Source organism: Neoarius graeffei, chromosome 14 (genome assembly GCF_027579695.1).
Source record: "Neoarius graeffei isolate fNeoGra1 chromosome 14, fNeoGra1.pri, whole genome shotgun sequence".
Taxonomy (NCBI): Eukaryota; Metazoa; Chordata; class Actinopteri; order Siluriformes; family Ariidae; genus Neoarius; species Neoarius graeffei.
This window is the reverse complement of record NC_083582.1, coordinates 29,582,748-29,597,355: the sequence shown is the minus strand read 5'-3', so window position 1 is coordinate 29,597,355 and position 14,608 is coordinate 29,582,748. Positions and strand designations below refer to the sequence as shown.

Here is a 14,608-nt window from a genome sequence, read left to right as displayed (position 1 = left end):
TGCTTTCAATATCTGTTGTGACCCCCTTGTGCAGCAATAACTGCAACTAAACGTTTGCGGTAACTGTTGATCAGTCCTGCACACCGGCTTGGAGGAATTTTAGCCCATTCTTCCATACAGAACAGCTTCAACTCTGGGATGTTTGTGGGTTTCCTCACATGAACTGCTCGCTTCAGGTCCTTCCACAACATTTCCATTGGATTAAGGTCAGGACTTTGACTTGGCCATTCCAAAACATTAACTTAATTCTTCTTTAACCATTCTTTGGTAGAACGACTTGTGTGCTTAGGGTCATTGTCTTGCTGCATGACCCACCTTCTCTTGAGATTCAGTTCATGGACAGATGTCCTGACATTTTCCTTTAGAATTTGTTGGTATAATTCAGAATTCATCATTCTATCAATGATGGCAAGCCGTCCTGGCCCAGATGCAGCAAAACAGGCCCAAACCATGATACTACCACCACCATGTTTCACAGATGGGATAAGGTTCTTATGCTGGAATGCAGTGTTTTCCTTTCTCCAAACATACTGCTTCTCATTTAAACCAAAAAGTTCTATTTTGGTCTCATCCGTCCACAAAACATTTTTCCAATAGCCTTCTGGCTTGTCCACATGATCTTTAGCAAACTGCAGATGAGCAGCAATGTTATTTTTGGAGAGCAGTGGCTTTCTCTTTGCAACCCTGCCATGCACACCATTGTTGTTCAGTGTTCTCCTGATGGTGGATTCATGAACATTAACATTAGCCACTGTGAAAGAGGCCTTCAGTTGCTTAGAAGTTACCCTGGGGTCCTTTCTGACCTCGCCGACTATTACACGCCTTGCTCTTGGAGTGATCTTTGTTGGTTGACCTCTCCTGGGGAGGGTAACAATGGTCTTGAATTTCCTCCATTTGTACACAATCTGTCTGACTGTGGATTAATAGAGTCCAAACTCTTTAGAGATGTTTTTGTAACCTTTTCCAGCCTGATGAGCATCAACAACACTTTTTCTGAGGTCCTCAGAAATCTCCTTTGTTCATGCCATGATACACTTCCACAAACATGTGTTGTGAAGATCAGACTTTGACAGATCCTTGTTCTTTAAATAAAACAGGGTGCCCACTCACACCTGATTGTCATCCCATTGATTGAAAACACCTGACTCTAATTTCACCTTCAAATTAACTGCTAATCCTAGAGGTTCACATACGTACTTTTGCCACTCACAGATATGTAATATTGGATCACTTTCCTCAATAAATAAATAAATAAATAAATAACCAAGTATAATATTTTTGTCTCATTTGTTTAACTGGGTTCTCTTTAGCTACTTTTAGGACTTGTGTGAAAATCTGATGATGTTTTAGGTCATATTTATGCAGAAATATAGAAAATTCTAAAGGGTTCACAAACTTTCAAGCACCACTGTATTTATCATTCAGCTTAGATTATATGGTACAATGGCCATATAAGACAGACAACATCTTAAAATGAGCACATTTATACTCACCAGCCACTTTATTAGGAAAACAAATCCACTTGCTGTTTTATGCAGTTATCTAATCAGCCAATCCATTGACAACAGCACAATGCATAAAATAATGCAGATAGAAATCAAGAGCTTCAGTTAATGTTCACTTCGAACATCAGAATGGGAAAAATTGTGATCTCTGTGACTTTCACTGTGGCATGGGTTTTGGTGCCAGATGGACTGCGTTGAGTATTTCAGAAACTGCTGATCTCCTGGGGTTTTCACACACAACAGTCTCTAGAGTTTACACAGAATGGTGTGAAAAACAAAACAAAACACAACAAAAAAACATTGTGAGTGACAGTTCTGTGTGTGTTTTCTTGTTGAAAACAGAGGTCAGAGGGAAATGGACAGATTGGTTCGAGCTGCCAGGAAGGATATAGTAACTCAGAGCAACTCTTTACAATCATGGTGAACAGAAAAGCATCACAGCATGCAACAGCAGAAGGGTTCCACTCCTGCAGCCAAGAACAGGAATCTTAGAATCAACAACAAGTTCCTTTTAAAGTGTCCGGTGAGTGTAGCTTGATAATACATAACTAACATTTTAAAGCTGAATAATTTTAGTCTTTTCAAACTTCAGCTTTATCAAATTTTAAATATTTGATTTATAATAAATGAAAATTGAGTTGTTCTGTAAATGATTAAGCATTTGTATAATTATGAAACATAAAGTGGCTAGCTAGTTTCCAGTGGCATGATATAATAAAGCACTGTAATGACATTGGTAATGGCTCATGGCACTGAGTGAGATCTGCACTGCTCATCTGTGCTATATGTCAACTATAACATTATTATAAACTACCACTATGATGGTGAGAAGAAAATCTGCAATTATTACACTGATTATAATACACTATATGTGTATTATAATAATAACACACACACACACACACACACACGCACGCACTGCAAGATTGTGGCTGCAAGACATTACAGTCTGCACTCTGGGAAAATAAAGGAAACAGTATTTTTGAATTGTTTTAGTGGTTCTTTTAATAAATCCATTTTAAACAATATTAAAAGAGTTGACAGTAACAAATACACTAATCTGCTATTTTAATAGGAACAGCTGTACATCTGCTTCTTCATGCAGTTATTGAATTATCACAATTATTTGTCACAATTGTCACAATTTGTCACAATTGTCACAATTACAATTATGTGACAGCAGCACAGTGCACAAAATCATGCAGGTCAAGAGCTTCCAACATGTGGATGAGGAAAGTGTGATCTCAGTGACTGTGACAGTGACATAGTTGTTGGTGCCAGATGGGCTAGTTTGTGATTTTCACATACAATAGTCTCTAGAGTTTAAACAGCATGATGAGGGGGGGAAAGAAAAATAAAATCCACTGAGCAGCAGGTCTCTGGGCAGAGACTCCTTGTTTTTGACAGAGATCAGAGGAGAATAATCAAACTAGTTTGAGGTGACAGGAAGTTTATGGTAACTCAAATAAGCATTAACTGTGGTGAACAGAAAAGCATCCAGAATGCACAATGTGCCAAATTTTGAGGTGGACGAGCTACAACAGCAGAAGACCACATCAGGTTCCACTCCTGTCAGCCAAGAACAGAGATTCATCCAAACTGGACCACTGAAGATTTTCCAAATTGTGATGTTAATATTAACTGAAGCTCTTGACCTCTTTCTGCATTATTTTATGCAGTGTAACATGGGCATATAATTAGCTGAATGAATGAATGAATGAATGAATGAGCATGTGAAACAGTATGCAAAGTTCTGAATCTCTCTCTCTCTCTCTCTCTCTCTCATGTCACTACAGTGACGTGGCCACTCTGACTTCCATCAGAGTTTCTAGGGATAATTACACTAGTGATTTCCCATTGCCTTCTACGGAATTATTACAGAGGTTTTCTCCTCTTAACCAGTCACACCTATGGGCAATTTAGAGTCGTCAATTAACCTAACCGCATGTATTTGGACTGTAGCACCTGGAGGAAACCCAGACAGACACGGGAAGAACATGCAAACTCCACAGAGAAATACCACATTGGGCTCAAACTCAGAACTTTATTGCTGTTAGGTAACAGTGCTAACCACTGCACCACCGTGCCACCCTCTAAATAGCTAAGGGTTGCTAAAGACTAATGGCTAATTGTGGGGATAATGATCATAGATTTTTGTCTGAGATTTAATAAAATCCTTCATGATTGTTGGAATTCTCACAAATTAGAGGGTAGATAGGTGTGAGTCTATAAATTCAGGGATAAATAATTGTAATCACAGTGTAGACAGTGAGATCAGTGAGAGAAAGAAGCAGCAGCTTAGTGCAGATAAAGGTGCTTTAGTCATAATGCTGATTAGCTCAGCAGTATGAATGCAGAAACATTGCCTGGCATTTACACCATGCCAGCTTATCAGTGACATTATGCAATAGCCTTTGTACTTGCCATTTGAAGAGCAAGAGAGGAGTGAAAGCCCCAATTACTCTCTCTCTCTCTCTCTCTCTCTCTCTCTCTCTCTCACTCACACACACACACACACACACACACACACACACACACACACACACACACATTGCAGGTTTCACATGGCCTTATAAAGTGACTAAAGCAATTCATCAGTAAAAATATGCAGATTATTTATTCATAAGGAATAAAATATTGGGCATGCTGTTATTGGGGGGGGGGACACAACAAGAATGAGCAGCCAAATGGTCCACACCAGTGGCGGCTGGTAGTCTTTCAAACAGGGGAGGCTGGTCGGTTACGATATTTCCAGATTTTAAAAGAAAAAAGAAAAAACACATCAATTTTGCCCATACTCTTGCCTCTGATCTGGCTGATTGTTGGCAGCGTCACAAACTGTGAAATAACAGGTTCTTTTGGCCCATTAGCCTACTGTCCAATATACATGATGGTGGTGTGTGTGTGTGTGTGGGGGTGTATATTTTAATATTTTATATTTTAAAATTGTGGCATGTTGTTTAAAAACTGATCATTATTGAAAGCAGCTCTTTGTCAGGAACCTCAGCAATAACAGCAGAGTGTTCCGGAATAGGCAAAAGCACTGACCTTGGGGAGCCAAACATAGAGCTGGGTGCCACACATTTCATTCAAACACACTTTCCCTATATTTTACTTATTTTGACTGAGAAATGTTTTATTGACAATTTTGATAACCCTTCACTTTTAATCCAGGTCTGTAGTGTGAAATGTTCTCGGCTGTGTTTTTGTTTAAAAATGTTTTCCAAATTGTAGCTGTGTTTAATTCATATCCAGAGAAATATATATTCCAATATAATATACTCAGTATAAACATTTTAAATAGATTCTATATTTTTGGTCCATCCATGACATATTACTAAAGTAGCCTATTTACTGTTGTTGATGTGGGTCACGGGGCGGCACGGTGGTGTAGTGGTTAGCGCTGTCGCCTCACAGCAAGAAGGTCCTGGGTTCGAGCCCCGGGGCCGGCGAGGGCCTTTCTGTGTGGAGTTTGCATGTTCTCCCCGTGTCCGCGTGGGTTTCCTCCGGGTGCTCCGGTTTCCCCCACAGTCCAAAGACATGCAGGTTAGGTTAACTGGTGACTCTAAATTGACCGTAGGTGTGAATGTGAGTGTGAATGGTTGTCTGTGTCTATGTGTCAGCCCTGTGATGACCTGGCGACTTGTCCAGGGTGTACCCCGCCTTTCGCCCGTAGTCAGCTGGGATAGGCTCCAGCTTGCCTGCGACCCTGTAGAAGGATAAAGCGGCTAGAGATGATGAGATGAGATGAGATGTGGGTCACTTGCTGTTAGCCAATTCACTTTCTCGTACCAGGAGAGCTGAAAGGAACGAGTATTATTCCCTGCCTTTTTCACCAAGTCAATTTGAGGCGTTGGTCTACCCTGCTCTTTAATTTAAATTTTTTCCTCGAAAGGAAGACTGGCAAATGGCTTCGCCAAAATTAAATCAGCAATGCTTGGCATCCATGTGCAGCTTTCTTGCTAGCTGACTAGCCCCCTCAAGTTCAAGTTCAGTCACTCAAATAAACGAAATTTCTGGAACTAAAATAGCAAACTCAACACTATATTTACACTTTATTTACAATGAAAATATATACAAACTAAAAAAGCTGGTAGAAACCGTATGTAATGAATGAAATCGAAATGTAAGCCGATCCCTTACAATACACCACAGCACTTGCGAATCCGCATGGGACTGAACTGAAATTCACCGCTGCCTGTCTATATTTGAAACGAGCTGTCAATCAAAGAAAATATCCGGCCGCTTTCACCAATCACCAGTCTCCTCGCGGAAACTGCCATGTCCCTCCCACTGTGAGGCTCGGAGTCCGTGGGTGGGCATTTTTGCAGTATTTGTCCAATAACCGTCTTGCATTTTGAGATTGAAAAGCGCATAGCTCCCAAATGCCATTGAAGTCCACTGAGGCTGGGAGTCCGTGAGACTCCGTGGGCGGGCGTTTTCGCAGTATTTGTCCAATAATCGTCTTGCATTTTGAGATTGAAAGCGCATAGCTCCCAAATGCCATTGAAGTCCACTGAGGCTGGGCTGCATCGCGCTGTCGAGGGGGAAAAACTCATGCACACATTAGGCGAACTGGGGAAAGTTATAACGGAATGATTTCGCACTGTAGTTGGGTTGAGCACATATATTTCTATGATTCTGGATCTGAAATAGCAATGTTATAAGGTCGGCTATAACATAAGCCTAGCGCAATTCATCCTACACGATGTTCGTCATTTTTAGAGGAGGCTGAGCCTCCCTCATTGTCTTAGAGCAGTCACCCGTGGTCCACACCATACTTGATCATTTTCCTATAACAGCACATCCTGAAGTGCTTTATTCTTCTTATACAGTACCACAGTGTAGCAATTGGAGGCATGGTTTAGAGGGAATCTGTAGTGGTAGGTTGGTGTTTGTTGGGACAAGCTACAGGTCTAATGATTGGCATGACACACTTGAGCCCCAAATATTAATGTAATCACTGCTGAAAATGTGTGTATATCCCTGTAAAGATGTGTAGCCAAAAAGGATGAGTGAGCTAGAAAACAGTAAAGCTGAAATGTGCAAAACTGCTCACAAAGCTCATATGTGATCATACCCTGGGTCTGCCATGTTTCTGAACGGCGAATAGCTGACATCGTTACACACAGAAATTTGCCAACAATTACAACTTTAATTTATTAAAACAGAACAAAATAACAACAAAAACATGCTGTATTTTTTATTATAGGTAGTTACATTTAATTTTATAGACCATCCATGAAACAAGTTCCTGTTGTCACTTTTAACAGCTAAACAGTCATTACAAATAGATATTCTTCCAGTTTCTTTTGCAAGAAAAAAGTTTGTAAGAAAAATAATACATTCCAGGAAGCCACAGAACACAACATCCGTTCTCTTGAAGACTTTCCTATTGTTAAAATTACAGCTTTAATTCAGACTGTTACAAAGTGCTGGCTCTGGAGATGCCAACCAAAAAATGTTAAATGAACACCTCTTTACAAAAAGTTTTAACTTATCAATGATTATACATGGGTTTTTATTTTCATTTTTATTTTTTGGTTAAATAAAGGCCTTTTACTATTAGTCTTGGATTATGAGGCGCATCCATGCTACATTTTTCTTGCAGCCAGTACTACTGTTAGAGCTGCTGTTCTAGACATTTTATTAATCCCTTCTGACCAATCAATGCTGATATATAATAAGAATTTGATTATGACCATTAATATATTCAGGATGCATTTTTCAGAGCAACTCAGAGCACAGTTTTTCTGATTCACACATTGCCTTTATCTGCTCACTGCTTCACCATCCTGCTCTGTAGAATTAATCATAATTGACCCAGCAATGATGTTTTTTCTCTGTACTGAGTGTCCACTAAGCCTTTTGTCCAGCCTGTCTCTGTCTTCTCTACACTTCTTGAGGCATTCACTACAAAGGCAGTCCTTCCTGACCAAGTAGAGGCACTCTACCCTTTGAATAGGGTCCAGTTTCAGTGGATTTTCTAAAGGTAGTGGGTTGCACTTGACATTGAGCATGGAAAGATTGGGCAAATTATGGAGCCACAGAGGTATCTGAGTCAAAAGGTTGTTGAAGAGCCCAAGCTCACATAGCTCCTTCAGTCCTGCAATGAAAGGAGGAACTGTCTCAATGCGGTTCATGCCAAAGTTGAGTTTCTTCAGGTTTCTAAGGAGGCCGGATGTATGTGGGATCCCGGAGGTGGTTAGCATGTTGTTGCACATGTTGAGGTTCTGGAGCTTCTGCAGGTGACCAATGGCCTCTGGGAGCTGCTCTAGATGGTTGCTATGCAGGTCAAGGAGGCGCAGGTTGACAAACTTGCTGATGAAGTCCGGAATCTTCTTTAACATGTTGCGGCTCAGGTCTAGTTCATCCACATCACATAGTTGGAGGATACACTTAGGGAAAGTGGTGATCTCCATGTTGCTGAGGTCTAAACGGCGCTTGCCATCCATTGTCAGCTTCACTGCATTCTTGGCCATCTTAAGCGTGATTTTTCGGCCTTTAGGATCATTTGATTTCCTTTTACCCTTCGCCATTTGTCTTAGAAAACAGAAATAGATAATCAAGTGAGTGGTGACGTTGTACCACAAGTCACAGCTTGTGACTCTAATGCAGAAATTAATGCAAATAGCAGACACACACACACACACACACATATATATATATATATATATATATATATATATATATATATACACACACATTTTATATATATATATATATATATATATATATATATATATATATATATATATATATATATATATAGTGGTGCTTGAAAGTTTGTGAACCCTATAGAATTTTCTATATTTCTGCATAGATATGACCTAAAACATCATTAGATTTTCACACAAGTCGTAAAAGTAGATAAAGAGAACCCAGGTAAACAAATGAGACAAAAATAGTATACAACCCCGATTCCAAAAAAGTTGGGACAACGTACAAATTGTAAATAAAAACGGAATGCAATGATGTGGAAGTTTCAAAATTCCATATTTTATTCAGAATAGAACATAGATGACATATCAAATGTTTAAACTGAGAAAATGTATCATTTAAAGAGAAAAATTAGGTGATTTTAAATTTCATGACAACAACACATCTCAAAAAAGTTGGGAAAAGGACATGTTTACCACTGTGAGACATCCCCTTTTCTCTTTACAACAGTCTGTAAACATCTGGGGACTGAGGAGACAAGTTGCTCAAGTTTAGGGATAGGAATGTTAACCCATTCTTGTCTAATGTAGGATTTGAGTTGCTCAACTGTCTTAGGTCTTTTCTGTCATATCTTCCGTTTTATGATGCGCCAAATGTTTTCTATGGGTGAAAGATCTGTATTGCAGGCTGGCCAGTTCAGTACCCGGACCCTTCTTCTACGCAGCCATGATGCTGTAACTGATGTAGTATGTGGTTTGGCATTGTCATGTTGGAAAATGCAAGGTCTTCCCTGAAAGAGATGTCATCTGGATGGGAGCATATGTTGCTCTAGAACCTGGATATACCTTTCAGCATTGATGGTGTCTTTCCAGATGTGTAAGCTGCCCATGCCACACACACTAATGCAACCCCATACCCTCAGAGATGCAGGCTTCTGAACTGAGTGCTGATAACAACTTGGGTCATCCTTCTCCTCTTTAGTCCGAATGGCACGGCGTCCCTGATTTCCATAAAGAACTTCAAATTTTGATTCGTCTGACCACAGAACAGTTTTCCACTTTGCCACAGTCCATTTTAAATGAGCCTTGGCCCAGAGAAGACGTCTGCACTTCTGGATCATGTTTAGATATGGCTTCTTCTTTGATCTATAGAGTTTTAACTGGCAACGGCATATGGCACGGTGAATTGTGTTCACAGATAATGTTCTCTGGAAATATTTCTGAGCCCATTTTGTGATTTCCAATACAGAAGCATGCCTGTACATGATGCAGTGCCGTCTAAGGGCCCGAAGATCACGGGCACCCAGTATGGTTTTCCGGCCTTGACCCTTACGCACAGATATTCTTCCAGATTCTCTGAATCTTTTGATGATATTATGCACTGTAGATGATGATATGTTCAAACTGTTTGCAATTTTACACTGTCAAACTTCTTTCTGATATTGCTCCACTATTTGTCGGTGCAGAATTAGGGGGATTAATGATCCTCTTCCCATCTTTACTTCTGAGAGCCACTGCCACTCCAAGATGCTCTTTTTGGTCATCCAGCTGTTCCTTTTTTGTACCTTTAACTTTTCCAGCCTCTTATTGCCCCTGTCCCAACTTTTTTGAGATGTGTTGCTGTCATGAAATTTCAAATGAGCCAGTATTTGGCATGAAATTTCAAAATGTCTCACTTTTAACATTTGATATGTTGTCTATGTTCTATTGTGAATACAATATCAGTTTTTGAGATTTGTAAATTATTGCATTCCGTTTTTATTTATAATTTGTACTTTGTCCCAACTTTTTTGGAATCGGGGTTGTACTTGGTCATTTATTTATTGAGGAAAATGATCCAATATTACATATCTGTGAGTGGCAAAAGTATGTGAACCTTTGCTCTCAGTATCTGGTGTGACCCCCTTGTGCAGCAATAACTGCAACTAAACGTTTCCGGTAACTGTTGATCAGTCCTGCACACTGGCTTGGAGGAATTTTAGCCCAGTCTTTTGTCCAGAACAGCTTCAACTCTGGGATGCTGGTGGGTTTCCTCACATGAACTGCTCGCTTCAGGTCCTTCCACAACATTTCAATTGGATTAAGGTCAGGACTTTGACTTAGCCATTCCAAAACATTAACTTTATTCTTCTTTAACAATTCTTTGTTAAGAAGACTTGTGTGCTTAGGGTCATTGTCTTGCTGCAAGACCTACCTTTTATTGAGATTCAGTTCATGGACAGATGTCCTGACATTTTCCTTTAGAATTCACTGGTATAATTCAGAATTCATTGTTCCATCACTGATGGCAAGCCATCCTGACCCAGATGCAGCAAAACAGGCCCAAACCATGATACTACCACCACCATGTTTCACAGATGGGATAAGGTTCTTATGCTGGGATGCAGTGTTTTCCTTTCTCCAAACATAACACTTCTCATTTAAACCAAAAAGTTCTACTTTGGTCTCATCCGTCCACAAAACATTTTTCCAATAACCTTGTCCACATGATCTTTAGTAAACTGCAGATGAGCAGCAATGTTATTTTTGGAAAGCAGTGGCTTTCTCCTTACAACCCTGCCATGCACACCATTGTTGTTCAGTGTTCTCCTGATGGTGGACTCATGAACGTTAACATTAGCCAATGTGAGAGAGGCCTACAGTTGCTTAGAAGTTACCCTGGGGTCCTTTCTGACCTCGCCGACTATTACATGCCTTGCTCTTGGAGTGATCTTTGTTGGTTGACCACTCCTGGGGAGGGTAACAATGGTCTTGAATTTCCTCCATTTGTGCACAATCTGTCTGACTGTGCATTGATGGAGTTCAAACTCTTTAGAGATGGTTTTGTAACCTTTTCCAGCCTGATGAGCATCAACAACGCTTTTTCTGAGGTCCTCAGAAATCTCCTTTGTTTGTGCCATGATACACTTCCACAAATGTGTTGTGAAGATCAGACTTTGATTGATCCCTGTTTTTTAAATAAAACAGGGTGCCCACTCATACTTGATTGTCATCCCATTGTTTGAAAACACCTGACTCTAATTTCACCTTCAAATTAACTGCTAATCCTAGAGGTTCACATACTTTTGCCACTCACAGATATGCAATATTGGGTCATTTTCCTCAATATATAAATGACCAAGTATAATATTTTTTGTCTCATTTGTTTAACTGGGTTCTCTTTATCGACTTTTAGGACTTGTGGGAAAATCTGATGATGTTTTAGGTCATATTTATGCAGAAATATAGAAAATTCTAAAGGGTTCACAAACTTTCATGTAAGAGGTGGGGTACACCCTGTGAAGGTTGCTAACCTATCACAGGGCTAATATGGAGATGGACAGTCATTCCCACCTATGGGCAAGTTAGAGTAGCCAATTGACCTAATGCACATGTCTTTGGAATGTGGATAACATGCAAGCAAACTCCACACAGAAAGGTGAGCTTTGAACCCAGAACCTTCTTGCTGTGAGGTATTCACCACTACACCACCATACTGCCCCTTGATGCAGATCATACCAGCAAAAAATAAATTTCGCAAATACACTATCACCGTGCCATCATTTTCCCTTTCATTTCTTACCTCGCTGCATGACATGAATGCTAATTGCACTATTTAATTCTATTGAATATAGTACACTAAAAGGGGCGGCACGGTGGTGTAGTGGTTAGCGCTGTCGCCTCACAGCAAGAAGGTCCTGGGTTCGAGCCCCGGGGCCGGCGAGGGCCTTTCTGTGTGGAGTTTGCATGTTCTCCCCATGTCCGCGTGGGTTTCCTCCGGGTGCTCCGGTTTCCCCCACAGTCCAAAGACATGCAGGTTAGGTTAACTGGTGACTCTAAATTGACCGTAGGTGTGAATGTGAGTGCGAATGGTTGTCTGTGTCTATGTGTCAGCCCTGTGATGACCTGGCGACTTGTCCAGGGTGTACCCTGCCTTTCGCCCATAGTCAGCTGGGATAGGCTCCAGCTTGCCTGCGACCCTGTAGAAGGATAAAGCGGCTAGAGATAATGAGATGAGATAGTACACTAAAAGTAAAAATAAATTGAACTAGTAGTAAATTGTAATAAATTGTCTTTATATTACTTTCCTATAACAGCACTTCCTGAAGTGTCTCATTCTTCATACACCACAGCAATTTTCAGAAATCACGTTTTAAATTAATCTAAAAATATCACATGATACTTTTGATCAGTTAATGGTGACATTTAATGTTTAATGGTAATGTTGGTTTTTAATCCAAACTAAGTTTCTGTGGTTCTTCTGCCATGCAGGTCCCTGTGAATGAGCTGCTACTATAAAAACAGTCATGTATTAGAGCAAGCCTTACAGCCAAACTACTATCAAAGTTGCTGTTATGCCAGAGCTGAAGATTAATCAAAACTTTCTGGTCAGTCTGAGAATTCAATGTGAGAATTGAACAGCTTTATGCTTCCACGAAGAAGAGTTGTTCATTGTGAACCATGAACGCAGAGGCATTAATATCTGGGACAGATGGAAAAAGGGGTTATATTATTGAAAATATAGTTTAACCTCCAGGCAAGTCCTGAAAGTGCTTCAGTGTCAAGTCTTAACATTAGCCAAAAAGAAAATCAAAACAAAATATTCATGTTCATAAAACTCAAATTTAGCATTCTTACCTGCTGTTTTAGACTTTATCCCAAAGCAGGTCTACGATCAGATAGCTTCATGCCTCTCTCTCAGTGAAGCTGCTATGTCCTCTTTAAAGCCCTTCCTCCATTCTTGAGGGTTCCTCTATATGAATTATTCACAATCTCGTCTCACTAGCCTGTAAATAAACACGAGTTGCTTGCTTCTCCCTTTTCTAAGATATTCGGGACAGTGCTCTGGCATTATTTAAGCTGGCTTTGTTTTCTTCGGTAACCAGGCAACTGAAAGAAGCTTATTGTATTGTTCTCAGGCTTGTTGGAGGAGTTTTGAGGGTTTAAAACTATGCTAGATTGTAAGACAGTAATATTGCTCAGAAATAATGACATATAGGAAACATTCGTGGGTTTCCCATACTTTAAAAAATTGTGAACTGATTACTAATTTATTCTGAATTAACGCATTATGTATGTATTTTTGTCTGACAATATGTCAGTTTAAAACCTGAATTGAAATAACAGATATGAAAAAAGAAAAAGAAAATGCCTATATGGGAGTATTTAGGGAAAGTTTTTATGCTTGCCCAAGGTGGTAAAGCATTATCTTTCAGCAGGATAATGTGCCCTGCTACACTGTAAATATTGTTCAGGAATGGTTTGAGGAACATGACAAAGTTCAAGGTGTTGACTTGGCCTCAATTTCCTCAGATTTCAATCCAATTGAGCATCTGGGAGATGTGCTGCACAAACAAGTCTGATCCGTGGAGGCCCCACCTCGCAACTTACAGGACTTAAAGGATCTGTTGCTAGCATCTTGGTGCCAGATACCACAGCACACCTTCATACTGTAGGTCTTGTGGAGTCGATGCCTCAGTGGGTCACAGAGGCGGCACAATGGGAACTTACACAATATTAGACTTTAATGTTATGTCTGATCAGTGTATAAAACATGAAATAAACTGGTCAAGTCAATGAAAGTTGTATTTTTCTGTAAATGTGTTAATGCTGCTCAGCTTGCTAAATCATGAAATGTATTATGTTATTTCTCCTTTGTGGTTGACTATACAGCATTTAGTTGCATACTGCAGTTCAGAATAATTGTCATTACTCCTGAAAATTACGAATATGAATATATATATATATATATATATATATATATATATATATATATATATATATATATATATATATATATATATAACTTGCTAGGAAAGCAGACTTAACTCAAACCTCATATACGTATTTGACCTTTGGCATTAAAGAACATGAATTCTTTAAACATGTCTGTTTTGACTGAGAGGCATTTAGAAAAGACACAAAAGACACACAGACATCAACACGTTCAAAATTGCAGCTCATGTAATTGTAGGACTCTGTACATATATGCATATACATATAGAAGTAGGAATAAAATATTATAAACTGAAGGAGTTTATAAACTGATATTATTATTCATTCTTTTTAATTAACACAACAAAATAATTTCTATTCCGATAAATTATTCTTGTTTTATTCAGTGAATGATGGATCATCATCTAAGGTGATAGGAATACATAATGAAAAGGTTGTATTGCTTTAACAGCAATAAAAATTTTTCCTGTAACAATGGCCCCAAGTGTTTTATTCTGTACAAAATTATGAATGAAGTAAAACCCGAATCATGTTATGTGGTCATAGAAATACTATTTAATTGTACAGCAACATGGTGTGTGTGTGTGTGTGTGTGTGTGTGTGTGTGTGTGTGTGTGTGAGCATGACAACTCTGTGTATGTTGTAGTTGTTTGTATGTGAAACGTGATCTTGGTCTCTTAGGAGTACATTTGACCCTCAGTCTCACTCTCAGGTTTGTGTGTCAGTGGA

The 14,608-nt window shown here is 39.4% G+C and overlaps 1 protein-coding gene across 1 annotated transcript; it reads right to left on the bottom strand.

The window, feature by feature from the left end:
• Positions 1-7,276: 7,276 nt before the first annotated feature.
• Positions 7,277-8,044, bottom strand: lrrc18b (leucine rich repeat containing 18b). The gene has a single exon (XM_060938794.1). The coding sequence runs from the start codon at positions 8,042-8,044 to the stop codon at positions 7,277-7,279; it is 768 nt and encodes a 255-aa protein (XP_060794777.1).
• Positions 8,045-14,608: the final 6,564 nt, after the last annotated feature.